The sequence below is a fragment of the Limanda limanda genome, chromosome 1 (genome assembly GCF_963576545.1).
Source record: "Limanda limanda chromosome 1, fLimLim1.1, whole genome shotgun sequence".
Taxonomy (NCBI): domain Eukaryota; kingdom Metazoa; phylum Chordata; class Actinopteri; order Pleuronectiformes; family Pleuronectidae; genus Limanda; species Limanda limanda.
The window spans coordinates 31,028,619-31,055,795 of NC_083636.1; the positions used below are offsets into that span (position 1 = coordinate 31,028,619).

A 27,177-nucleotide genomic window follows, 5' to 3' on the forward strand; every position below is an offset into this window, starting at 1 on the left:
TTGAGAAGGTGCGATATCCTCAAGATGTTGCAACTTCTCTCACGTGACCGGCAGCATCAACTCAATGATCCCACACCGACGTTAACAATCTGTTTCACCGTGTTGTCTTCTATTATCACTCCTCTGCAGGAAGCTCAACCTAACAACATAAAGTGTATGAAATGATTTTATTTTTGAAAAAGAGAGAAAAGAAAACATGTCTCATTAACTTCATGTGACACTGCATACATTCCCTCTGCTCCCACAGTGTTGGCCCTCACCTGCTTTGTGTGAAAGTGATGACAGTGGAGAAGAGGGTGGGGGGGGGGGGCGGGGGGGCGCTATCATGAGCCACATTATGTAAATAAGGTGCAGGAGCATGTGCCAGTTAAACCGCAGTGCTGTGAGAAGTGAGACTATACAGGCGGAGGGAGGCTTTGGACGCCAGAAGCCGGGTCCGTCGGTAGATGGCGGTAACCCAAGAAACCTGATCCAGCGGGCTCTCGGGCACTCTGTCTCAGTTTGCAGCACTGAGCGGTGAAGGCACAGAGGAGCCGATCACTTTTTGAAGGACACTGAAACACGGAGAGACACCGGAGAGCCCGCGCCGCGCGTCCTCTCCAGTCTTTACGCGCAGCCCTCCTCCCGAGCCGGAGCCGGAGCCGTTCCGTCCTGCCCTGCCTCGTCTCACAGCAGAAGCGACGGGACAAGCCAAGGCACCATGGAAGACAAATCCAATTCGTTCTCCAGCAACAAGGAGGAGAAGGCGGATGGGAATAATGTTTTTCAGAGGCAAGACTCCATACAGAAGAACAACACGGGCAGCCAGAACAGCAAGGACCACGGCAACTCCGTGGGCTTCAAGGGGGAGCGCGGGGAAGAGGCCATGGTGGGCTTTGACGACCTGGAGGGGGAGTCCAGGGCGCACGGTTTCATGCAGCGGCAGTTTGGGGCCATGATGCAGCCGGGAGTCAATAAGTTCTCCCTGCGAATGTTCGGCAGTCAGAAAGCGGTGGAGAAAGAGCAGGAGAGGGTCCAGACGGCCGGATACTGGATCATTCATCCATATAGCGATTTTAGGTAAGGGGCTAGAAGAAGAAGGAAAAAAAAAAAAAAAGACCCCCACACCCCTCCACCCTTTCTCCTCCTCACCCCTTTTCATCCACCCCTCCCGTCACCCCTGGGGTCCATACACTCTCACACATACCGCTCTGTCATCGCGCCCCCCCACCCCTCCACCCCTCCTTCCAAAGCCATAATCCATCTCCTGTATTTAGGCAATCAGGCGACTCCGCTGTCATAAATGTGCGTGTGTGCGTCCGCGTGTGTGTGCGGTCCATTGCGGCATTTTTATTATAATAAGCGAGGGAATGTGTCGAGGCTACCCAAGGTGTGCGAGTCAGATGTCCTTGGAAAAAGCCCGGTGAATGTCAGTGGTTCGGAGGCGAGGGACGCGCGCACCAGCCCCGGCTCTCACACGCACACTCGAGCCCACAGACCCCCAGTCAGATCCAGTCAGATCCGTGTCTCTTCATTGCGACAGATTCCGGCTCTCGTGTCTCGGGGCGACAGTACCTGGACACAACGTGACAATGCCACTGCACCACACCACGGCTTGTCAACATCAAGTCATAGGCGGCGGCCTGTGTGCAGAGCGGAGAAGATGCACAGAATGCGGTGAAAAAAAGAAAAGAAAGATACCGTACAGGGGATGAATTTAAAGGGGGAAATGGCCGTGTTTTGAATGCATTAGTTGAAACTGATCTTGGGATCTGTTTGACAGCGCTGGTGCATGCATGAGTGGTGGCTTGTTTTCATTCTGTGCAGCTGCCCTGCTGGGGAAATGTGCTGGAATGTGTTTGTTTGGAGGGAGGGAGCTTGCAGAAAGCCTCATGCCACACTTGTTTCCCTGGCATCCCCTAAATGCCACAGGGACTTTATCTCTGTTTTTTTTAATTTATTTTTTTCTCTATTGGCCATGGCTGAATAAACCCACAGTGCATTGTCCGACTGAGAGAAGCTCAGATAATCCACATGAGAAGGTATAGTGAAACCTGCTCGTCATCTGTGGCCCAGTGACTGCGTTCAGATGGTAAACAAATGAGATCAGGTTCAGGCAGGACTGGTTGTCCACAAGCCGCATGTTTACAGTTCACCACTTAACCAATTAAGCATTAGTCTGTGCACTAGTGTCCCCTGGCACGGCACAGCACGGCTCAGCATGGCTCAGCACGGTGGTGATACTCCCCCCCCCCCCCCCCCTCCAGTTGTCTCTGCTGTAGCAACGTGCCAGGGCACGTAGACAGAGCTGTCCGTGGTCCTGAACTTAGAGCAGGCCTTAAGCACTGAGTGTTCTCCCTGCTGCTGATGGAGCCGGCATTAGGAGCATATGTTCCCTGGAAGTTGAATTGACTCTTTCACTGCGGCTTTATAACTGTGTAGCTCTCTGCAGAAGGATAAGTAGATCACATTGATATGTTTTAGTACAGCACAATGTGCATATCGGCTCCAAACTCCATCAGTTGTCACGAGGCATTATGTTTTGTTTCACCTTTGGACTTACCCCATATGACTACACACAAGAGTGCTGCTAACAGGGATATCCTGAGCTCCCCACACAAAAACACAGGCATATGCACATGCCCATGTGCGCACACAGATGTACAATGATGGTGGGCACGGATTAGTAGCACTACACAACAGTCAATGAGCTTAGCAGTCTCTGAAAACAATTATGTAAGGAGATTTGACCCCTGCTTCTGAAAGATGGCCAAGGGTAGGGAAGGAGCTCTTCACTGATGATGCCTACAGTACCTTTTTTCAGTTATTAACGATTTATTCAATCCATTGCAGTTATGTTTGAATGTGCTTAAAACTAAATAAATATAAGCAGGGAAGGCAGATGAGGCAGTAAATTCCTACAAGGGGTATGAAGGAGTTAAAAACGTTTTTCAAGTCCATGATTCTCAATCTGAACAAACTAAAACCAAACATTTAGACAAAACAAGAACAGGACAATCTGAATAAATACATACCTCAGTCACACGATCCAAGAACAAATCCGTCAGTGTAGCAACCAACATCGCATCGTAAATCCATCCTATAGCCATCAATGATTTTTAAAGGATCTTTTAAATAAGATTAATGTTCCACATAGTTTAATTTCTGCAGTTGTTGGGTTAGGGTTAGAGTTACCCTATTCTGATTTTCCTATTTAATACAAGAGAAGAGGAAAATTAAGAGTGAAAGTGCAGGAAAAGGCTTCATACGAGGAAAAGATTGCTGATGTCACTGTACTGCACATATGTTCAGTACAGTATGTTTCAGAGCTTTTTCTGACTGTGTCGAATCAGAGACAAATTGGGTCATCAATGGGGGTTCTGTCATATAATCTCTGCTCAAGGACTCTTTAATTTCTGCTGTATTAGAAAAAAAACCTAGAAGAGGAAGGGGAACGCCACCTTAGGTTCATGTCTAATGTAATTTCCTTAAGAGAAGCTCCACGTCCTCTAGTGACGACACAACCCTCATATATACCCTTGTATATATCGTATAAGAGTCTGCATCCTGACTCCAAAGTGGTGCTGTGAGGTTGTATCTTAATTATTTTTGGGGCTTTTACTGTTTGTGCGTATCACTAGCAATCTTTGCATAATTAAATACACACATACAGCCCCGCATTCATTGCTGTTTCATTCTCTCACTGAAAAGTCTTGCGTAAGTGCCGTCCATGAATGACACCACTATCCACATGGGCTTTATATTGCTTTGTGGGAGTGTTTGAAACTTAATATCCAACATATTCTTCGTACACAGTGGCTGCTTAAAGATTAATGGCAAGTTAGTAATATTCATTATTCATAGATCTTTAGAGGGGCCTCGTGCACGGCCTCATACACCTCTGTTTATGCCGAGGAGAGGCCTTAGTGCCAGTCGAAAACACTCTGGTGATGTTGTTTCTCCCAAATAACAGAATAGACACTTGGGTTTGTTTCAGCCATCACATCTGCTCATGGTGCAGTGACACGTTCTTGTCGTTTTGCTTGACATTGAAATTTGTCCCTGGTGCCTTTCATTACCGGTGCCGAAAACGGAGGGCAATTTATTCTCAGCAATCTCCCCAGAACCATAAATAATGACTCATGTTTATGTTATAAATATGGTAAAATAGCATTAATGCGTGATATCCTAGGACAGTTTCTGCAATAACTGCATGTGTAGATGTCCAAATGTAATTATACCTCTTTATTATCCCGATAAGACATTCTTCTATTTAAAGTTTTAAGGATGTTTTAACCATTTTAGCATTTGCAAATACATTTATTGATCTTGATATCTAGAGGGAATTATGTGGCAGATGTTTCTGTACCAATATGCACAGATACATAATCATTCCAACTTGTGACCTCAGCAGCACAGTTCATACCCATTACGTTGCAGATTGGCCTGGCTCGGGCTGTGCTGAGTAAGATCGTGTGGGGTTCCCTCAGCTGCTTGCAGGAGTAGTCGGACATTGATTATGTTGTATTCGGAGGAAACGTACAAGAACAAAGCGGGTCGGCTTCATGTGCAGCAGGATTAGTACGATAGAGATTCCTCTTCCTGGTTTATTAATCAGCCACTGGGCTGCCAAGTTATCAGATGTCACTATATTATTATGGCTATAATGATATTACAGAATATGAACCTCTATCTACAAGTTTACATTTTGTTGGAATCTGGATATGATCTGGATTTTGTGGATCAAAATAAGTATGTTTTGGGGGTCTATCTTTATTCCGATATTATATGGTAGTATATTTTAATTTTTTAAACATATTGGAACATTTATTTATTGTAAACAGTTTGCAGAAAGTGCACATTGTATGCTCTAAATCCACCACAGTAGTGGTAGCTTCAGTATGCGTGTTTTTTCTTTCATGGCATTAACCAGCACCTTCAATTGCTTGGTTCATTGAGCTGAATTCTAAGAGCTGAATTGTTTTTCCTCTTGGTTGGGTTTATCATTTGAAAGCCTTTTTTTCCTTTTTTTTACCTGTGATGTATTGGTGTAACATCGGCACATTTCTCTTTCTCAGCTCTTGCACTGTGTATAAATCAGCCAGAGGACCCGGTGCTGTCTCTGCAGCGATACTGCAGCACCCACAGTGTTTGGGAACAGTGATCTAGTGATTGCATCTCCCACTTTATCAATCAGAGCCAAGGCTTGTGTTTCTGAGCGGATTTAAAAATACCAAAAATATACAAAACGCTGAATACCAGATAAAATTATCTTTCAAAGGGCAGCAGAATGCAAAGCTCTCCTTGATGTGATTCCATAGCTGGGACGGGACCTGGGGTGTTCGTGTGGAGGTGAGCGTGCGAGAATAACCATGTGAATAGGAGTGGGGTACTTAAGGTGCGCTGCTGGAGCTGTCAAACCTGAAGGAGTAGTCACTGAAATCACTGCTGGTGCTGGAGCTGCGTGTTACAGTCGGGTGCACTGCACTCGTTTACTGGTTTAACTGGGACTGGCTTCATTCTGAGATTAGGGTCACTGGAGCAAGAGCCTGATACAATGATGTGGCGAGAATTGGTCACAGTGGTAGAGCTGTTAAAGAACGGAGGCAGTGGCATGATTTTTTTACCAGCAAGTAACTTAGAATTGCTTTTCAATGCGAAATGTCACTTAGTCTTCAAATATCAGATCTAATCTTCATGTTTTTCAAGTCTGATACGAGTAAAACTTCTTCCGAGCTCCGCTGCTTTAATTCAACACACAGAGAAACATTATGTTTTATTCATTAGATAAGTGGGCGTCTCAGAGGTTAAGGCCAGTGTACCACCTACCTCAGCCAAGAGAGAAATGGAAATAACTCAGAGATGTGGGCACTCGGTGGGATCTCATTTTCAACACAGGGCAATTGATTATGTTAATATGGGAGGAAAAGATCCACCATCTAAATGATTTGAAACATAGTCATTTAACAGATAAGGATAATGAATTCTGCAGTGGTATGTGGGTAATACTGATTTCTCCTTTAAATGCTCACTCGTGGTTTTGAATGAGTGTCAGAGGTACTGGAATTTTGTGTTGTTAAATTTTCACATTTTATTATATAAATTACTTACTTTGACTCTGAAAGGTATTTTTATTTGTTCTAGATTATCACTCTGTTTAACCACAGGCTAATGAAGCTATCTTAAGTATTTCCTACAAATTAGAAGATCTCTTTATAGTCAGAATAATGAATAGTTATTTTCATCTTGTTCTGAGGCCGTTATAGAAGATGGATTTTAGCAGATGTTTTGACTTGAAACCACGTATTCCATTTTCATATATAAATAATGAAAGTAGAACATATCTTGCACGCACATAGTGTATACGCATTAGCCTAGCACGTCGAAGTAAAGGGTATCGACACACTGACATGTTGTATGTTGCGAGTATTTACACTTGGGAGGAATGAAGAGCATCACAAACCCATCAGTGCGTCATGCTATCTGCTCAAGGTGTTAAGTCAAGGCTCTCCATAGAGGGGTCCACTCCACAGGCCTCAGTTCGATGCCTGCTGGTGTAGAAATACTGATTAAGGATATCACAAACCACCTCGCTGACCGCTGTTTAGATGGAGCACAGACTATGATCGGACACTTGATCTGTGGATATTTATAAATCCAAGGCCTCTGCTTAATTTACTTCCCAAAACCGATCCATTACTGGGTGGCCAGTCTGCCAGACAGACAGGCAGGCAGCCTGCCAACTAGCCAGTCCATTTCCACCTTTGACAACGAGTCACGACCGGACGGCGAGGCGGAGCAGAGGCAGGCTGCAGCGATGGCGTCAGCAGAGGTTTTAGCATGAGATAGGATTCCTGAAAGCATCTATTTTCATTCATGGTTGCTCTGCCTTTATGCCTGATGAATCACGTCTGACTCTGATCATCACCAAACAGAGGGCAAGGACATAAACAAAGCCAGACTTTTGGTAACAACACAAGCAGATGAACTTGTCAGAGTTCCCCTTGACAGCTTGTCAGGGCCTCAGAGACTCGCAACGTCAGCACCACAGACCAGAATTTTCTACTTATTATTCTCAGTTTCAGCAATCTGTGATCTATTGTACAGGACATGTGTATGCACACAGCTGCCATAGCAGGAAATAACTCAGACAATAACAATTGTTAGGATTTTTTTTCAGGGATCTTAGAGAGACAGTTGTGGGTTTGGTCAACTACTCTGGTTGAAGCTAAAATCTGCCACCAAATTTTTTTTAAATAATAATTCATGTTCCCCAGATGATGCACCAGATACATTCTGATACCTATACCAGGATCAGAGATGCTGCGGAAAATGCCGACTCAAGCATCGTCAAATACGCTAATCTATCCACGGGGAAGTCCCCCAAGTTAATGACTGTGTGGGCCATCTGCAAGACTTTAGTTAGAGGGGATTCACTAGTGTTGCCAATAACAACAACAGCAACAGGCCGTACTCAGTAACAGCCAACACACAGATAAATCGGCGAAATGGGAATGAAACATCTCTACAACCGACACCTAAGATTGAAGATACCCAGGTTTTGTTCCAACGGCGTCATTAAATCAAAATCTCACTTTATTTCCAACACCTGCTCCGTACTCTCATGTTCTTCACTTGCATTACATTCATGTTTATATGATTTCCTGCCTCCCACAAAACATCTGATGAAAAACCTGGACAGTTTTATATTCTCAGGACATTCTCTAAAGATGTAGTTGGAATCCGTCTTGATAACTTGTTTTAAACTTGTAGAGTCTGACCTGTTTTAAGTCAATTACAATTGTTACCGACACATTCTCCTGCTTGATGGACTATTTCTAATTGAATGTCTCCATGTTTTCTGATTTGTATGTATGTGTGCGTTGCTCCTCGCAGGTTCTACTGGGACTTGATAATGCTCATCATGATGATGGGCAATCTAATCATCATTCCTGTGGGAATAACCTTCTTCTCAGAGCAGACCACCACCACCTGGCTGGTGTTCAACGTGGCCTCGGACACAATCTTCCTCGTGGACCTGGTCATGAACTTCAGGACGGGCATCGTCAACGAGGAGAGCTCCGAGATCATCCTCGACCCCAAGATCATCAAGATGAATTACCTGAAGAGCTGGTTCGTCGTGGACTTCCTCTCCTCCATTCCAGTGGATTATATATTTTTAATAGTGGAGAAAGGTTTTGACTCTGAGGTTTATAAAACGGCCCGCGCCCTGCGAATCGTCCGCTTCACCAAGATCCTCAGTCTCCTGCGTCTGTTAAGACTGTCCCGACTCATCAGATACATACATCAGTGGGAGGAGGTGCGTATATATATTCTTTGTTTTTTCATGAATGCTGAATAGAATAAAAAAAAAACTGAAAAAGAAATTGACATAAGAGCTGAGAGCCCGGCAGTGACTCAGAGTTCTAGTGCACTGTATATGCCTGTGATATATTTGTGCAGCGGGGTGTGTCTCTCTGTGGCTGGGTGCTCTCCCCAGCAGCACAGCAACAACCTTGAAAGGTTAATGCACAGATATAATTGTGCATGTAGAAAACTAATGGGTGCTGTCAATCAGCACCGGTCAGAAGGCTTATCTGTAGATAACAAGTGGGTTTGCAGTTTCAGCTCAGTGATGGATGAAATCAATTCAAAAGGAGAAAAGGTAATTGGCTCCACTTCCGTGTTATAGTTAGAACTATATACTGGATACACATGGATCCAGGGTATAATATAGAGTGGTTTAAAAATTGAGAGAGAGATTTATAGCGGAGGTTAAAGCAACTACACCATGGATGTTTTGCTGGTGTGGTTGTTACGTGACTCTGGTGTATTTCCTGTGAACACCCACAAGGTTAAACAAACACCGGACATAACCCAGAGCGAGACATTATAACCCTCCATCGAGTCACTGGGCTGCCTGACTCAGACTATTTAACCAAGCTCTAGTGTCCTTCTCCTCATCCTCCTCCACCTCCTCCTGCTCATCCACCTCCTCCTCCACCTCTTCCTCCTCCTCCTCCTCCTCCTCCCGGTAACGATTTCATTACACTGACTGATCTAAAGATTGCGCTACCCCACATCACGACCCAACCATTTCAGCAGCTGCAGCTATGACACTGTGGCCGAACCAATGATGTTATTTGCCCTGAAATGCAGCTCAGTTCAAATGCGAATAGGCGACCATTACACCATTAACTGTAATGAGCCGGCCTCACGCTCCTCCTGAATGTCCTTGCCTGTCCTGCTCCCCGTCCACCTCCCACCCTCATTGTTATTACTGCCGCGGTTATCCACGCTGCTTGTTGTTGTTGTAAGGGCACATACTGCAAGGTTCACTGATACATCTGCTATAATGATGATGCAGGAATGGATAATTCACCGGGTAAAGATGTGTTTGGCAACGTAAGAGGTTGAATAAGTGAATATTTACAGAGCAGGAAACGATCACACAAGTAGCAATGAACATCAGACTTTACAGATATAATATATACAGTAACTGTGCATCATTAAAATGTCTAAAAAATGACCAGAGCTACTTTCAAGGACGTAACTATGAGTTGAACATTGTGGGGGTTGAGGACGTACTTATCGGGGGGGTTTGTACAGTCAGATTATTTTGATAATTGGGAGGGTTAGAGCCCCCTCAAACAACGTATTACGAAGGGGAAATGCACAGTTAGCTCGTCAACAGTTTTATCCTTCCACTGTTTGTATTGGTCACTTGTAACAGAATACTTTTGGCCATTAGCAGCGTAACTTTTATAACATCACCTCATCCGTGAACATGAATTTGCATCGCATTGTGTAGATTCTCATCGACAACCGCGGTGAAGACAACAACTCCCGTGTTCCCACTCTGCTTCACGATATCTACAAACTAGGTCTCCTGTTATTGTTTTGATTGAGAGACCCCTAGTGGCCAAAGTAACATATCATTTGTTTAATCGACACATACAGCGCTATTAGTGCTTTGAACAGCACTGTATAGGTTTAGTGTCATTCTCTTCCTGGATAGGGCAACAATGAAAAACAAAAAACATGTTTCAGCAAAGTGTTATTCAACCTTTCTGAAATATGGGTTTAGGATCCACAGACACACACAAGCGCACCCTAACAAACTCACTCACCCACTGCAAATGATATTCTGAAAGTGAGAATCATATGGATTTCACCCTGACATCCACCCTATGTGGGAAGTTTTGTCATGAAATTCAGATAAGGGCAGCAGCACATTATGCTGCAGTATAGTTTGCAGAGCTGTGTGCAGTGGGAGGATGAGACGGTTTGGACCGGGGTTAGCAACACAAATAGATGGTGCCGCAAGGTTAATGAAAATCTGCAGTGAACATGCAGGGAGGCAGTGCAGTATAGCAGAGGGATGTGTCATAATGCCTGGATCCAACAGTCGAGCTCAGCCCTGCACCCTTGGTTCCTCTCTCTCACGCTCGCTCATTCCTCTTTGTCTCTATCCGTCTTCCTGCTTATCAAATTCTTCCCCTTTACTTCTCCCCCTCTCTTTCCCTCCCATGTCTTTTTCACACGAAATGTCATCCTCCTTTAGCACTGGTTGTCTCAAGACGTCGTCGCTTCTAACTTAAAAAATACAGGTAATGTATTGAAATCGAGTCGAGTTCAGCGCAATGACATTATGTGGACACGCCCAATGATATAATGGCGACTCAGACACATCCACAGGAGACGTGAGAGGAAAGACAAGGCACTCAGTGGAAAAATCCCAAGCTGTCGTAACGTGTTAGGTGCAGGGCGCAGGATCAGAGCTATAATGGAAGGACAAATGCAGTCTTCTGCGATCATAATGGGTTTCAAGCAGTGAACCATCATTACATCAGCCTTAGGACGGACTCAACTTAGTTAATCAGTCAATTTCTACAGTAAGTCATCCTCCAGCCTTGATGTCTGTCATTTCCCTCAGCTGTTGTGATCTCTCTGCCCCACTTTTTCACTTTGTTGCCGTTTCTTCTCTCCATCTGTGAAGCGTGCAGGCCGGACGGTCAGCGACGAGCTGTAGTCAGTTTTTTATCAATACTATCGGGAAAATTCATAGGTTTCATTAACCCTAATGAGCAACAAGCAGATGGAGATTGATGTTTGTTGAGAAAATGATTTGATGGTTTGTCTCAATCTTTTTTAATAAGTATCTATGAGCCCTTGTGCTGAAGAAGAAACCTCTTATAGGCATTACTGCTGGGAAGTGGATGCTGAGTATTATAGTCAGGATCTGATGCATCTCACGTGTTTATTTATTGTTCACCCTCTTATCGACATGATGCTCAGAGATAGATATTCAAGTGGTTGGAGTGTGTGTGTTTAAGTAGAACAAATCTAACTTCATTTTGGACCAATTTGACAGTAGATGATACTATTTTTATCTTGGTGCATGATTCTCCGTGGGTCAAATGCAACATGAACTGTGCCACACATGAAGCCCAGTGAATTGTAGTTCTGCAGCATTTTAGCATCTTTCAGCTGAATGTTTTGGTTTCACATCCACAAATTGCACTGCCTTGATTCAACCCTGCAGTAACTAATGTATATCTGATCTTAATAATGTCTCCGGAACATTTCCCACCCCGACAGGAAACAAAAGCCCTTAGTCATAGTCTTCTACCACTAATTGTGACCTCCTGGGAATCATTAAAGACTGCATATTTAACAATTCAGTGAAATAATGAGACTAGTCATCGAGGGCACTTTTTGCCCTTTCGTTTTTAATTTCACCGACATTTGTTTTTGATCTTTCAAGGACATTTTGGCCCTCTACTCCTCTTTATTAATTATTCTACCTCCCTTATGTTTCTCTTATTATTTCATACCCTCTCAGATAAAGAGCTAATTATCCTAATGACCTTACAGTCACAGTAGACTCCTACTACTGGTGTTACCTTCGAATATCCACTAATGCAGCAGAGATCTTTGGGAGTTTCTTCCTTCCCGGGAACCGTTTGAGAAACAACCTCATCCAGTGCTGAATTTTAATAATGAATACCAACAGCAGACTGAGAGGGTATAACATTTTTAAACTGCTGCGGCGAATCCCCATAGCTCCCAGTGCCACATCTGGCTCATCACAGCCACCAGGCCTCCTGCCAGATCCCGACTCGAGCTCAGGGGCTCAGGTTGGGCTTGTGGCAGGAGACCGGTCCCCCAGGGGCGGCCCTGCACTTTTCAGAGCCCCGGGCAGAATCTGTCTGCTTCTCCACCCATCAGTAACAAATCAGTAAACATGATCCTTATTAAGTTTGCCAACATACTGAATTACTCATCTTCTGTAAATAATGGCATATTGGGATCAAGAACATCAACAAACCAACACTAACAAAGAGCAGCTCACCTTCAGGCTAAAGTTTATGTTTTGACTACGTCTAAGCGTTTTGAATGTACATCCGTCAAAAATACAACTTCAATTTAACTTGGCTCCTTCACAATTAGTTCCATTTTTAAAGTCTTTTCTCTGCAGAAAGACTCATCAGTGATTGCCTTGTAACACATCTGCTGGGACCTAATTATTGTTTCCCTCTGTGATGCTGCAGTGGAAATGTTAATGAATACATAACTATAACATTTTGACAGCTAATTTAGCAACCTGCATAAAATCAGAGGGCTCACGTTTACCTAAGCTTTTATAACTGAGGTTAATTATTGAATATTTTTCAATAAACAGTATTTCTATTGATAAATTATAGTAGCTCTGGCTTTGTGATACCTTCCCCATATGATACTGAGGGAGATTTGTCCCTGGCACATTCTGAGTCTGTGTGTGTACTTGTTTTACACGCAAGCATGAACCCGACCTTGTCATGACCCATTAGCCTCATGGGGACCAGGGCCAAGTCCCGATGAGCCAAAACTTAAGTTCTAGGTTGTGTTTATGCTTGGGTTAAGGTTCGGGTTATTCATGAATTAGTAATGGTTAAGGTTAGGGAGAAGGTGTTGGTAAGGCTGTCCACAGTGAATGGAACTCAATGCCAAGACCTAATGATGGCTGCACAAAAACCTGTGTGTAATATGGAGACAGTTTGCCTTTAATTCAGGGTTTGTTTTCATCTTCACTGAAGCAGATATTGTGTGTATGTTGTATTTGGTCCCATTTCAGTCAACTGTAGTTTGATACTTTGTCCCACCTGCTTCACACAATGATTCCCACCTCCTACAGTTGATGATGATCTACCCAGTTACACCTGCACCTGCTGTGACCTGGTTTCTTTTCTTATTTATATTTATTCCTACGAAATAGTGCTGAATCATGGCATTGGCAAAAGCCACAGTATAGATGCTGGCAGGTGTTTCCCTTTATTCAAATGTTTAAACATTTCTGGAAGTATGAAACTTTATCGTCACCTCCTGCCATCATGTCATCACCGGAGTTGCCTTTGCTGTAGAGGGACACCCTGACATATCATTTGTTAGTGACTTTTGCCAATCGCAGGCACAGTCGGTGGGTGGATGGGTTGTTCATCACGTTGATTTGATCCCTGGCACGCAATAAGGGCTTTATTCATATTTTATAGGAGAATAAACTGAATTTGCGTGCTGCACTTAGCAAGTGCTTGTGGGACGAGGCAGCTCCGGCAGCCCCAACGTGCAGCTCCAATTTGTTATCGTGTCATTGTCATTCAAATTGTTGGGCTTCCTGTAAAAATAAAACATGTATCGACAAACATCAGATAAGATTGTTCTTTTCAGTCATGACTAATATATAACGCATATTTTGCACAAACCCTAACCCTCTGAATACACAGATACTGGTTATGGCGGATGTGTTTTTCTCTGGGCTGTATTTGGGAGGTAGAGTCTGCTGCAGCTGCCTGCAGAGCATGATGCAAGGGATCTGTTTAATTAGAGTGTCTGCAGGGATCCGTCGTCCCGAGCGAAGGTGCACAGTTGATTCACAGCTCAGTCGGTAAATTGATCTGAAAGGGGGGAAAATGTGAGCTGACTGACCTGGGTATCTAGTTCACTGCGTGGGATCAGTAGAGGAGACTTTAACTACATTACACTGGCTAAATGTGGTCTCCACTGAAGTCACCCATGAACTACTGGCTGACAGCAGGCATTTGTTTCCTCCTCTATATTGAGATAAAGCATTTTAAACAGACGATGTGGATATTGGTATTTTTTTAAGGGTAATTGTTGAATTTAAGACAGGACACAACGTTAAAGGCTTAAAGTTTTGTGATTTAGTGTTTTAAGAAACTGTAATTTAAAGGTTTTTGTTTTTATAAATTAAGTGTAAATGCCATAAAAACACAGTAAATTACTAAAATATTAACCGTATAATAAATGTGGTCTGGGTTAGGGTGTGTTAATCTGTAAATTAATATAATGGGGAAAATGGTCTTAAATATCAAATTATATTGTATTTATTTTGATGCAGTGTGTAGCATATACAATCTCAAATAATATATCTACACATACCGACAAAATTAGGCTTCTACATTAAAAAAAACAGACGTTTGAAATCAAGGTATAGATGATCAAGCCAGAGTTTACTGTCGTCTCCCTCCTTAGCAACAGAGGAGCCGTCTCAGAGCAGTTTTACAAAGTGTTTGGTGGCTTGAGGCCCCCGCAGTCTAAGTGCATAATCTCTCCCTCACTCACACACAGAAGGTGTGCTGAATCATGTAGTGCTGAATCATACGTGAGGTTGAAAGAGAGACGGCAAGACCGATGGAGGAGGAAGTGTGTAAAGAGAAATGTGTGCTGTGTTTTATCTCTGTGTGTGTGTATCCTCATCATACAGCAGCAACTGGGATTCCTGTACCACGTTTCCCTGATTGATTTTCTATTGCGTCGACCCGGCTTCTTTCTGTAATTACACCTTGTAGAATGACCCTAAAAGAAATAAAGGAGAAAGGTTTTTAAATGTGATCCGATAAGGGTTTTTTTCTGGCTTTACATTTAGGACACGCGATCCACCTTTGTTCTTTTGAAGCTGCACACACATGCAATCTATCACAGTGACTGTAGAGCTAAACAAAAACCTGTTTAATCTATAAAGAACGTATACAATCCATTTATCACACAGAACATCCAATGACATTTATAGGAGGATAATTAGAAGGAGCCTGGCCTCATTACCACGTTTTCTCAAATGCCATTCGGTTGTAACACACACACACACACACACTTACACACACACACTTACACACACACACTTACACACACACACTTACACACACACACACACACACACACACACACACACTCACACACACACACACACACACAAACACACACACACACACACACACACACACACACACACACACACACACACACACACACACACACACACACACACACACACACACACACACACACACACACACATGCACACACAGCAGTGAGGAGCAGGGATGTCACTGGCTGCAGGACTCTCCTCTGTGGTAGAGTGGTGTCGCAGCAGAGCCTATGGCTGATGACTGTATACAACTGTTCCCTGTTATTGGACGTGATTTGATGTGAGTTGATGTGATGTATGAGGCTGAGGACCGTTGAGGGACTGTGTCATATCCGTGTTTGTGTGTGTGTGGGTGTTTGTATATCTGGATAGCTCATACCCTGTAGCTTAGACATGGCATATGGTAGCTTCGTGGGACAACTGATCTTTTTTATTCCTGTATTCACAGGCAAATACTTAGAGAATATCCATCCAGCAAAGACAAAACTGAAAAGAAATGAAGCTTTTAAGCAAAACAAAGACATAAATTAATCATAGGATCATTAAAGTTTACAGATTAATCTTGCTTGAAACTGTGAGTGGAGAAACTCTGACCACTGATCAGTTCTACGGAGTTTAGAGCAGGTGTGAGTTAGCCCAGATTCTGTGTTCCTGCTAGAGGAGGCGCACGTAGCCAAGGATGCACAGCTGGTCGTGTCCATTTAATGTCCCAACAACAACCCGGCACAGTGGGCGCTGCAGTGCAAAGCACAGAAAGGTCTGATATCACGTTAAGGTACGCTGAGGACACGGAGGAGCTACTTTGTTCTGTGCCTGGAGACGCTCGTGTCATTTATCAAACAGTGGCAGCAGCCTGGAAGTGCAGTTCTTAATCTGAGGTGTTGCTTGTTAGGTTTCTTTCCAGTGCACGGCAGGAAGAGATACCAGTCTGGTTGAATGAGGTTTGGGAAAACGGCAAAGACGTCCGGATAAACGTGCAGATTTGAATGGGAATGTGCAAGTTCCTAAAGAGAAACCTAGCATCATATCAGTCCCACCAATATTTTACATCTATTTTCTCTTTTTAGTATTTTTAAATTGCAGTGCTTTAAATGTTTGCTTTGTATTCCTCTTGTATTCCAATTTATAAATCTATCTCCTAATGCATATTATACACAATATTTCCAGGTGTAGGTAAATTATGAACTCTATTTTGTATACACATGGAACATTTTCACAACGTAACTGCACCTTGAAAATGCATCTGTTGACAGTATTGTGCTGACTTTAAATCAATTAAAAGCCCCTTAAATAAAAGGATGCAGTGGGTATTTGACCTTAGCTTAAGTACTATAGCATATAGTAGAAATTTAAAAAAAATTGGACCTATGACAGAAATGGACAAAAGGAATGCAAGTCAGTTATGGTGTCCAGACAAATGTAGCCACATTTCAATGTAATATCAGTAAAATAATAATATAATTGTCTCTTAAGCCTGTGCAGAAACACATTTGCTGTCCAGTCCTGCTAAGCACTTGGCTGCGGAGAAGTGAATTCACTTTTTCCTCCTCTTCTCATGCATTTCTCATCGGCGCTCAGGCTCCACAGTGATGTTTGTGCATGCTTTGTTGCATTTGGTTCAGCAAATCTTAAAACATTTATTTACAGACAGAAATAAGACGTTTGTATATTTTATGTTTTTCCTCAGGTTCAACTTTCTGTAAAGAAAGCTTTCTGTGAGGGCCAAACAGGATATCGAGATGATTTTTGTGATCCTCGGCTTTGCTCATACTTTGGAACCCCAACCATTTTACATTGCTGCATAGCATGGCCCGGTGAAGTGCAACTATCTGACTCATACCATTCACAAGATGTGCATTGCAAGCCATAATTTCTGTAAAAGATTTAGGATTAATTGAAATTTCAGATTGGGCCTCATCTATTCCATTGAGGTATTTAACATGTAGAGTTGATATTATCCTTGCTAAATTTAGTTTAATGAAAGCTTTCACAAATCTTTCTTTTGAAGCAGCTTCTACACTATCTCTCTCACTTTCCTCCCTTTTGGTCAATTTGCCTCCACCCTCAAACACACACACACATCTACAAACAGACGAGCAAGAAACGTCACACACACACACACACGCCTAATGGACTCCTGCAGTACAATTTTGTGAAGCAGACAAAAATGAGGGACAGTGCTCTTTTTTCTCTTGCTCTCATGCTGTCTGTGCTCATGTCTTCTCTGTTTTAAGACGCAGCTCTGACCATGAACATAATGCGCCTTGATTCCTTGATCTTGCTCAGCTCGCAGAGGGAAGCTCACTCTTGGCCCACAGGGTGGAAAATCCCAGACTCCAGCGCCTGCAACAAAGAAAGACGAGTTCCTCTCATCGTCCCCTGTAGATTTAACCCATTTTCCCTTGCCAGTACACTGAGCACTCCTTCTGTTGCTAGTTGGTCTTGTTAACTGCAGTAGGGAGTGTTAATTGCTGAACCATATGGTTTCAGAGTCCAGAGTTAGTTGTAGGAGCAGTGGAGAGAGAAGCAGCGTTGCACGGTATGACGATACCAGAAAAGTATCGCAATACCATGTCGGTTAAAACAGAACAATACCTAATTTTACTAGATTGTGTCGACGCGAATAGGCGTAGTGGGCGTGCAAACTGTTTTGAGCTTTCATGATGACAAGACCAGAGCTCATGGGCGCAGGAGTAATTATTCATTATTTTTCTTCAGTAGTCGGCAGTTGGGTAAAGCCCAGGGACACAATAAATCCTTCCTGTAAAAGCTGCGTACCCACAGACACGGGTATTTGGATGTGATAAATAACATAGTAGCAATAAGCCCTCAATTAAGAGTCAATAAACTCAGATTTATTTAATGACACAACTTTTTTCACTATAACAGTTTGATGAGGCAGTTAAGAGCAATGATAATGTTTAAATGTTACTTCTGCTTTACGAGCTGCTAAATAGAAAATAGCAAAAACAACACCAGTTACATATCATTAATTTATACTCGATCAGCGCTGGTAATAGTAATCCTGCATGTCAATTTCAATTATTCCTACTTGTATGTGGTCAGTAGCACAAACAAGTGTATGAAGTGTTATTTAACACTTTTTGATAAAATCGCAAAGAAAACAAATATAAACAAAAATAATCCATACCCCTCCGTCACAGAGGTCTGCTCTATACTCATCTACTGACGACATACTCTAATTTTCATATTTTGTAAAATTAGACATAATTATGGCAATTAATGAGAACAGACTTTCCCTTGGCCATACCGGGTTTTGCAGTGGTATTGTATTAGTATCAAGGTACTCTTAGTCACATGTTCACATTGTAACAACACAGGAGACAAGTACAGCTATGAAGACACTTATTATACAGCTTAACTTTATTACCGGGTTAAATATATTCCAATCCACGATGTCATTAAAACATATCACATTCAATTGTGGATGTCAAATTGTTAAGTAGGGAATGAAAATGTGTGTTGTTTTTCCATTATCCTCTGATGAGACAATCACTAGCTGCTAAACTCCAGTGGCATTGTCATCTCTAATGCTCCTTTTCCGCTGGTCTAAAAAACACACCAACACCAGCTCAACATCTGGCTTCTGTCTGCAATGGAAATGGATATAAACGGCCTTCACTCCTGGCCAGGCAGTAGACACAGGCTTTTATCGGCTTAAACAATTTATTTCCTCTCAGCTGATGCAGTTTGGCATGTATGTATGTATGTATGTATGCATGTATGTAATTTAAAAGCTGCTATAGTATCATGCTGGTGCTGGATTTCATTTTCATCCACACCAGCTTCGCAAGTCACCGTGCGTCATGCCCTCATTGTGAGCATATGTATGACATTTAAAAAGCTGCATACTCATCCACTGAGACTATACCTCTATTTATCTCTCCCTCCCTCTCTCTTCTCGTCCCTCACTGTCGTTGTCAGTCTGCCTCTCCCTCTGCATTTGACGTAGGATATATAAACAGACATGTCTGCACAGTGTAGACAGTGAGACAGAAAGGCAGTGACTGGGGGGAGAAAGAGGAGGAAGAGTTTGTCAAGAAAAGGAGGACAAATCTTAAAAAAAAGCAGTAGAAAACAGTAGTGTTTTAATCATCCGCATTTCTTTTGAAGGATTAAATGAACCAGGTTTCATGCTATACAACATTAGTGAATTAGAGAAGCGAGCAACACACACAGTGCCCCCCAACCACTGCCATCTTCTGTTATCGAGCATGTGCTGTAGCAGCCCCACAGCAGTCAAACCAAATCAACATCTGCCATTTCTCCCGACATCTGCTGGTTATTTTTAGCATAATTTTGTTTTTAGGATCATGTCATGTTTTGATACTCCGCACCGACATTATTCTTATTTCTTCTCCCGATTTGAACGAACCCCCTCCAGAGTTCCGAGCGGAGAAACTCGTGAGTGAACAGTGCTTTGATCTCCTGTCCATCCCCATGGGATACCCCCACCCTCACCCACCACCCCCACCCGTGAACACAAGTCTCCCTCTGCATGGTGTGCACGATACAGTAAGCAGACAGATGACAGATATAGTCTTGGGAGGGGGGCTGATGTGATAAGAGCGGAGATTAGGCTAATCGCGGTTATTTTTGCTTTGTGTGTGTGTGCGCATGTGTGTGTGTGAGTGAGTGATGGGTATGCCGGGGGGTATTTGGGGAAACGGATGCATTGGTGATCCCTGCTTGTTAGCTGGGGAAAGCTATTATAACCTCTGCTCCACTGTCCATACTAGTAACGGTTGTTCTCACCACTGACCGAAAATTGCGGAAAAAAACAGCAGAAAAAAATCAATCCCAGTTCCGAAAAGTCGAGGGTAAAATGTCATGATTTTTTAGAGGAAAAATAAAAAAAAAGGAATTGAACTTTCTTTGATTTAAAGGTAAAAAATAAACAGTTTTTTGTTGAAATCCAGAAGGCCATAATCAGACCCTTGCAGGACTAAGTGTCAGTAACCGACCTGCCTGTGCCCCCCCCCTAACCGTGCTCTGACTGCCCATCACCAGTGTCTTCCAATCCGGGGACGACTGAGTCAGAGGCGATAGCCATAAGTAAGCGAGTGAGTAATGGAAAAGTCTCGGTTGTCAGTCAGTGCACGTTCATGTGTTTTGGGGGCGTGGCTTTGCTGAGAGGGCCAATGGGAGGGGGGGGTGTATCGGTGGCATTTCATCAAAGTGTCGCCTGCCCTCGCTGGGTTTTCCGAGATTTCCAACCCTATCTTTAAAATCTGAAACCCAATGATATTAAATCACTTTAATTCAAGTTAAGGCAAATGGAACAACCTCTTAGTTAGATGCTTGCATCATTACAGCTTTGGCATCTTGCTTGAACCACAATTCGAATGATAAATCCCATGTTTAAAATAGTTCCTGATATATTTTCAGTCAGTTTACCAATTAATCCTCCCAGCCCTACATACGTGACTGATGCAGGAGGCACATAATGATCCATTGGTTATTTAGGAGTGGGCGACAAAATGTTTGTAAGACATCCTGTAATTACGCCTAGTGCAAATGAATTAATTAGTGACTAGTGATGCATTTGGTGTTTGTCTACTTTCACTTCCCAAGAGTTAATGTAGTGGTGGATTGATGTAGACTGTTGGATCAACCATCTCTCTGTCATGACGAAAGCCGTGCAGCAGCAGTTTATATCGTCTCGTTTCATTTTAGAAATACACACTACTATATAGATATGTATTATTATAGTGTGACGACACTGCAGATTAGATTAAGCAGCATCAGGTGTAGCCATGATGCAACAGGCAACACAGTGGGAGGTATGTGAGACCAGATAACGTGCTGTAGCTTTACTGTGGATCATATGACTGATTATAATACGCTGCCCTCATTGTGCTGTGTATTTACAGCTGAGCTGCTATTGAGCTACCTGTGTATAGCACTTGTTTCCCTCTGCAGTATAAATGGTCACTTTTTGGATGCATCACACTGAGAGGTGACAAGGCCTGTGTTAGAGTCTCCAAGAAATATCAAGTGCAGCTCTGCCTATGGATGATTCATCAGTGTGAAATCCCACCGCGAGGCCGGCTCTGCCCATCCTGGGACGTGAGGCAGGTGTGTCTCAGTGGTGGACTGTGGGAGGAAGGCTCCGTCCTGCTGGTGTTAACCCGATCAGGTCACCCTGTGCAATCCAATCAAATCCTTCCTTCTCTCACATGGGCACTAATCTGCCCTGACTGCCTTCTTAGCACAACTACAACTCAGGCTACAACACTCAGGCTTCCTTCCTCTCTCTCACTCCCCCCACTACATCAAAGACTTGTAGTCTTCTTCCCTCCTTTGCAAATTTCTTACTATTTTTCCTTTTTTTTCAATATCTGTCTCTCTCTTTCTTTTTTTTTGGTCTTTTTTATATAATTGCATCATTGCCTGTAATATTATTGTATTAATAATAGTCGCCCAAAAGATATGAAAGCTTTACTCCTCCAAATTTGGTTTGGTTTAGTAAATCTGGATTGAATATTGAAGATTTAACATTACAGGTGAGTTTGACATTTTGGAAACACATCAACTTTATTCGTTTACTCAGCATCATTTAAGACATGCTGGCTGTAGAAAGAGAAAGTGATGAAGATTTTATATATTGAGATGTGTTAAAAGTTGTAATGTAAAAGTAAATATATCAAAGTAACTAGTTATATTACGCAAATAAAACAGTGGGTTTTTGAGACACCGAATAATATATTATGTGATGATATATAACACTGCAGCCAATGGATCAGGAATAAAGACCCCAGCCGCACCCTAGGATGTTAGGGACACACACCAAGGATGCTAAGTTTGAGCATCTGCTGCTGGGCGCCAACATCTGCTGGTGGTCAAACTAGTTACTAAGACCTTAAAACATACAAGAGATATTCACCATCTTGTCCTATGTCCTAAAAAAGTTCACATACAGTACATATACACATTAAAGCTTTATAAATGAAGGATCCTTGATGACCGACCTGCATACAAACCAATGAGATGTCATATTCATCCTCCGTCACCTTCCTGTTGCCTCTTGTTTGTCTCTGCCCCTCCGCCGTCTGTCGGCCCTCCATCACAGACAGACTGACAGACTGATTGACTATGATTTAATTCCTGGAACGAGGCTGTCAAACTGTCGGGCTGAAACAGACTTGCACAACCAGACAATTCGTGTGGAAAGAGGGGTCGCATGGGAAAACGGTGGTTCTCCAGCCAACTGGCGCGTTTTTGAACAATATGTCCACTCGCACTGCAGAATTAATTCTGTGTCTCTCGTCGATTTTCTGATGAGCTGCGACGTCGCTCGTGTTTGGAGATGTCGCTCGTGTGTGTGCATGTTTTCTTAGAGGCGAGCTGATGTTATTTTGTCGCCACTGCTCAGGTTGCAGGTACAAATCAATAGAACATTCAACCTCTTCCTCACCCATACATACATTCACTTGTTCATCAGACACACTGGGGCCTTTTCCTGCACATAGAGAAGCCTTGCAAGAAGTTCCTTAGAAGAATGTGCACAAATTAGCTGCATACATTAATCCCCTCTGAGAATAATGACCACATAGGGACATGTGGAGGCTTAGCAGAGAGTGAGGGTCACACGTTTTAAAGGTACAGGATTCTTATAGAAGATTTGAAGTCAGTGTTCCAGTCGTGAAGCACTTTTCGCCACACGGTTTCCTGCGTCCACGCTTCACAAAATGAGTTCCATGCAGAAAAACAGCATAAACATGACTCCTGTGGCTGTGGGAGCCTGCGCCCCAGAGGATGCTGCCTCTGCCAACGCCGCTCTGAATGGTAGAGCACAGATTAAGGCGGAACAGAAGCGTCGGGGTTATCACGCTCACACGACCAAAATAGACGCAGAGCGGGTGAGACAGCGGGCAAGGCAGCGAGGCTTGCGGTGGAGTGTGATGTGCTTAGTGGAAGAACAAGAGAATACTGCTGACGGACAGAGAAATGATGGAAAACGGAGCGGATGAGCGGCAGAGCTCCCATAGGAGAGGGAGAGAGAGAGCGACTCAGGCAGGAGGAGTCTTTATTCCAACTTGTGACTGACACATCAGCCAGAGATGACTCATCCAATTAAATGAATGCTTTGATTAATGGCTGGCACAGGCTAAGCGGGTAAAGAATGGCATTACTACACGTTCTACAACCATCTATTTTAACCTTACACTCACAAGCTTAAACGTGCATTTAGCACCTCAATTTAAAGACTAGTTGTATTTAATGATAAAAAAACCAGGCCCTTATACTGATGCTGCATTCAGATATTTAAATGGTGAACAGAATCTATATCGAAATAAAGCTCAAAATAAAAACAGGAGAGAAACTAGAGTTGCACTCAGAGAGTATACCTCAACTATAGACCCAACAGTCCCTTAAGGAAATCACATTTAAATTCACTAGATCCAGATTTTTATTTGGATCTCCAACGAATTGCACACCCTCATGAATATCAGTCCCTTAAATGCCAGATTTCTTTCTTGCATCAAGATCCATGAATTATGACCTGAGAAGTTACCTAAAATATATAAAACCTGGATCCGCCCCCTGATCCACATCTAAATTTGACTGGGGCGTCCTTGGGCCATGCCCGATTCCTCCTCAACATTTTAATGGGAATCAGTTTGGTAGTTTTTTGCAATATCCTGCTTAGTATTAAACACTGACAAAAACATAACCTCTTTGGAGCAGCTGATAATGATGTTTTCTTTCCAAAAGAAAGAAATTATTATTTTCTTGTGATATTCTCTGGATAACTTCGCTTCTCAAAGTGTTTGTCAAATGTCTGTTTTTTCTCTTTCATTAAAGAGCTTTACAACAATCAGGTTTTAACAGCTTCAAATGGTAACCAACTAAACAAGACCAATGAGTTACGGGCTGTATATGGGATGAATCACCTCGTAAGAAAAGGATTTGTATTTATGACTACTAAAATAATATCAGGGGAAAAGACAGAGCCTGATATTTCTATTAATGATTGTTCTCTTCTCACAGAGAGTTTACAGATTTCTATTATCTCGATATACAGATTCTGAAATGCATCAGCTATCCGCTTTCTAAAAAGTATCTCTGCTTGGGTCTGTGTGGGGAAAGGTTAGACTCGTGGGCTCGTGGGTCTGTAAACGGAAGACGGAATCTTGGCCCTGAAATCAACTGTCTACACCGGAACAAAATATTGTCTCTGGGTTCAAAGATCAACACAAAGGGTTATTGCAGATGTTTTATACAAAACATCCATCCGTTTGTTACGCGTACTTCTTCCCCTTTGAGGGCCATGGGTGGGGCTGTGGCCAATCGCAGCTGACATTGGGCAGGAGGCGGGGTACAGCCCTGGACATGCCGCCAGCTTATCGCATGCCAACACACAGAGACGAGCAGCGATTCCAATTAACCTAACCCTGATCTGCACGTCTTTGGACTGTGGGAGGAAGCCGAAGGACCAGGAATAAAAACCCATGCAGACACGAGGAGAACATACACACACAGAAAGAATTCGACCAAACCAGGATTCAAACTCAGAGTGTGTACCTGATGTGAGACAACCATGCCAAAAACTGCAACATGTACAAAACATGATCAGCTAAATATAAAATACTCTGAGGCCATGATCACACATGTGCAAAGTAATCAGTGGTGGACATTTGACTCCCGGTCCACTTCCATCAGCACGAGCGAGAGGGGCGAATAAAACCTTAAACTGCGTATGTGTGACTAATCCATAATATATATATATATATATATATAATATACATATACTGCATAGTAATCATGCAGTTGCTTAAAAATAAATGCATTTTCACTGGTAATACTGATGTCCTCTAACCTCCTTCCCTATTACTTCTTGGATTCCACTCTGTGGTGGGCGTGTAAAGCAGAAGTGCGTGAAGTGAAGACGTAATGACCTCCTCTTTCAAGAGTTGTGTTACATTAATAGATCTCCACTTGTTTTCTGGCTGTGCAAAGATCCCATCGATTACCACCTGCCTTTTAATTAAGTCTCTGCCTACAAATTACTGCCAGGCCTCATTACCCAAATGTGCTGCCTCTTTGCTAAAGATTCACTGCTCTTCTTCTGCACGGTAAATCATTGTTTTGCCGTTTGTTTCTTTGACGTGATCGAGAGGAAGCCAAGTAGAGTTCCTGCTCATCTTGTGCCTGTGTTGTGTGCAGATTTGCAGACTGATTAGCTTGTCCGAGCATACACTACGCTGCCTGAAGCTCTGAAATAATGCCAAGGCTATTTATATTTATTTAATGCTGTACTATACATATATCAACATGATTACACATAGCACATTAGAGCAACGTGAATTACGATTACTTCCAGCGAATTGCTTTTCTTTAGGGGAAGAGGGCGGCCACGGAAATGTATTTATGGAAATTGTCCATTTTCAGATTTGTCCACAAAAACTAATTATAAACTGGGAGATTCATTAAAAAACGAGATGGAAACAGAAGAAGAAGAAAACACTTTGCTAAATCCCAGTGAATTCCCCCGTACATGATAATATGATTTTTCAAATCCAAGTTCAACTGTAATTTTGTGCTTAAGCAAAACCAGGAGAGAGATCCAGAAAGGAGATTTGCAAGACGACGCTAAGCGGGAGAATTCCAGATTTTCCTGGAAGCAGTTTTGTCATCCTCCAATGTAATAGCCAGTGGTGGATTTAATCCCCTCAAATTAGTCCCTCGCTAATCCTCACTAACCTCAAACAGAGGTCACTTGTGTCCAATTTGAAGATGCATAAAGAGCACTTTGTAATTGCGTGTTCCAGGCCCACAGCTTGATGATGAGTAATTCTCCTGCATGTTCTTTTCTCCGCACATCAGATTCAAAAAGTCAAGTCTACAGAATGCACACACAAACACGTCAGCCTATCAGACAGCTGTGCTGTAAACCCGTTTAAAGTCAAAGCAAAACACATGTTGGATCACAATTGCGATTTTCATACTCACGCACTCACCCTCGTTCAAAGAAGTGTATGAAGCTCCTTTGTTCACGTCTCGTACTCCTCAATTCTGTATTTTGATGAATGGACGGGGAAGGGCCAAATGTGACTGAGCGCTGATCTGGCGAGACACAGCCGGCGTGTGACCTTGTGTGGCTATCACATCACATCTTGGCTGTTTGACTGCACTGTATTAGAGGATTATGTCGACCTCTGCCCCTGTCCCCGGTCAAACTTAAGCCTGATGCACTTAATTCTAAGCCTATATTCTGCCCATGAAAGCTGTGAGTGATGGTGTTGCTTTTTGCTCCGTCAGTGCTTCTATTTCCTGGAGTAAATATGGTGCATGATGGCTTATAGTGGCAGGGATCACTTAGAAAACCAAAAAATCAGAGTTTGAAATTCAGAGCTCGCTTGATTGCCTTTTTGGGACAATGTTCTCGAATATGGGTTTAATGTCACCAGCCTCCTCTCTGTGTATTTATATTGCGAGCAGGTGAGTTTTACATGGTTCAGTTCAACCTGAGACACGCACGGGCACAGTCGTTTTACTGCACAAACACTGGATACATGGATTAACACAAACAAACGGCCACAGTCCCTAAACCAAATCAATACACCGATGAAGGAGAAACACAAATACACATCAGACCATACAAATGCAAAAAGATGCTGGGTCCTGCATGACAGCACAGTGGAAGCTTAAACTAGTGCTTCTCCTGAGCAGCAACCAATCAGAAGCCTTGAATCTTGTTGCTCAACTTCTAAAAATTTTCAATGGGCTTTGTTTCATAGTTTTTTTGTTCTTCTGTAAAACCAGGGTTGATGCTCCCAATAGATAGTTATAATGTTATAATGGCCTCTTCAATCCCTCATAGCTGTTCTGCTCTGCTGCTTGAATAGTTAAAAAAAACCTGCAATGATTCCTTAATGTGCTGTACTTTCCAGCGGTGCTAGATCACTAAACACACAAAATGCTGACCAAAGACTGTGAAACATATCCTGAAAATGCGAATTTTAAAC

At 42.8% G+C, this 27,177-nt stretch overlaps 1 protein-coding gene across 1 annotated transcript in view; it reads left to right on the forward strand.

Moving 5' to 3' along the window:
* The first annotated feature begins 700 nt into the window (after positions 1-700).
* LOC133008282 (potassium/sodium hyperpolarization-activated cyclic nucleotide-gated channel 1) overlaps positions 701-27,177 on the forward strand; it is a 67,618-nt gene continuing 41,141 nt past the window's right edge. Inside the window, exons 1-2 of the mRNA XM_061075791.1 lie at positions 701-1,059; positions 7,876-8,299. Coding sequence (XP_060931774.1) covers positions 701-1,059; positions 7,876-8,299 — 783 coding nt within the window. The remainder of the gene's footprint in view (positions 1,060-7,875; positions 8,300-27,177) is intronic.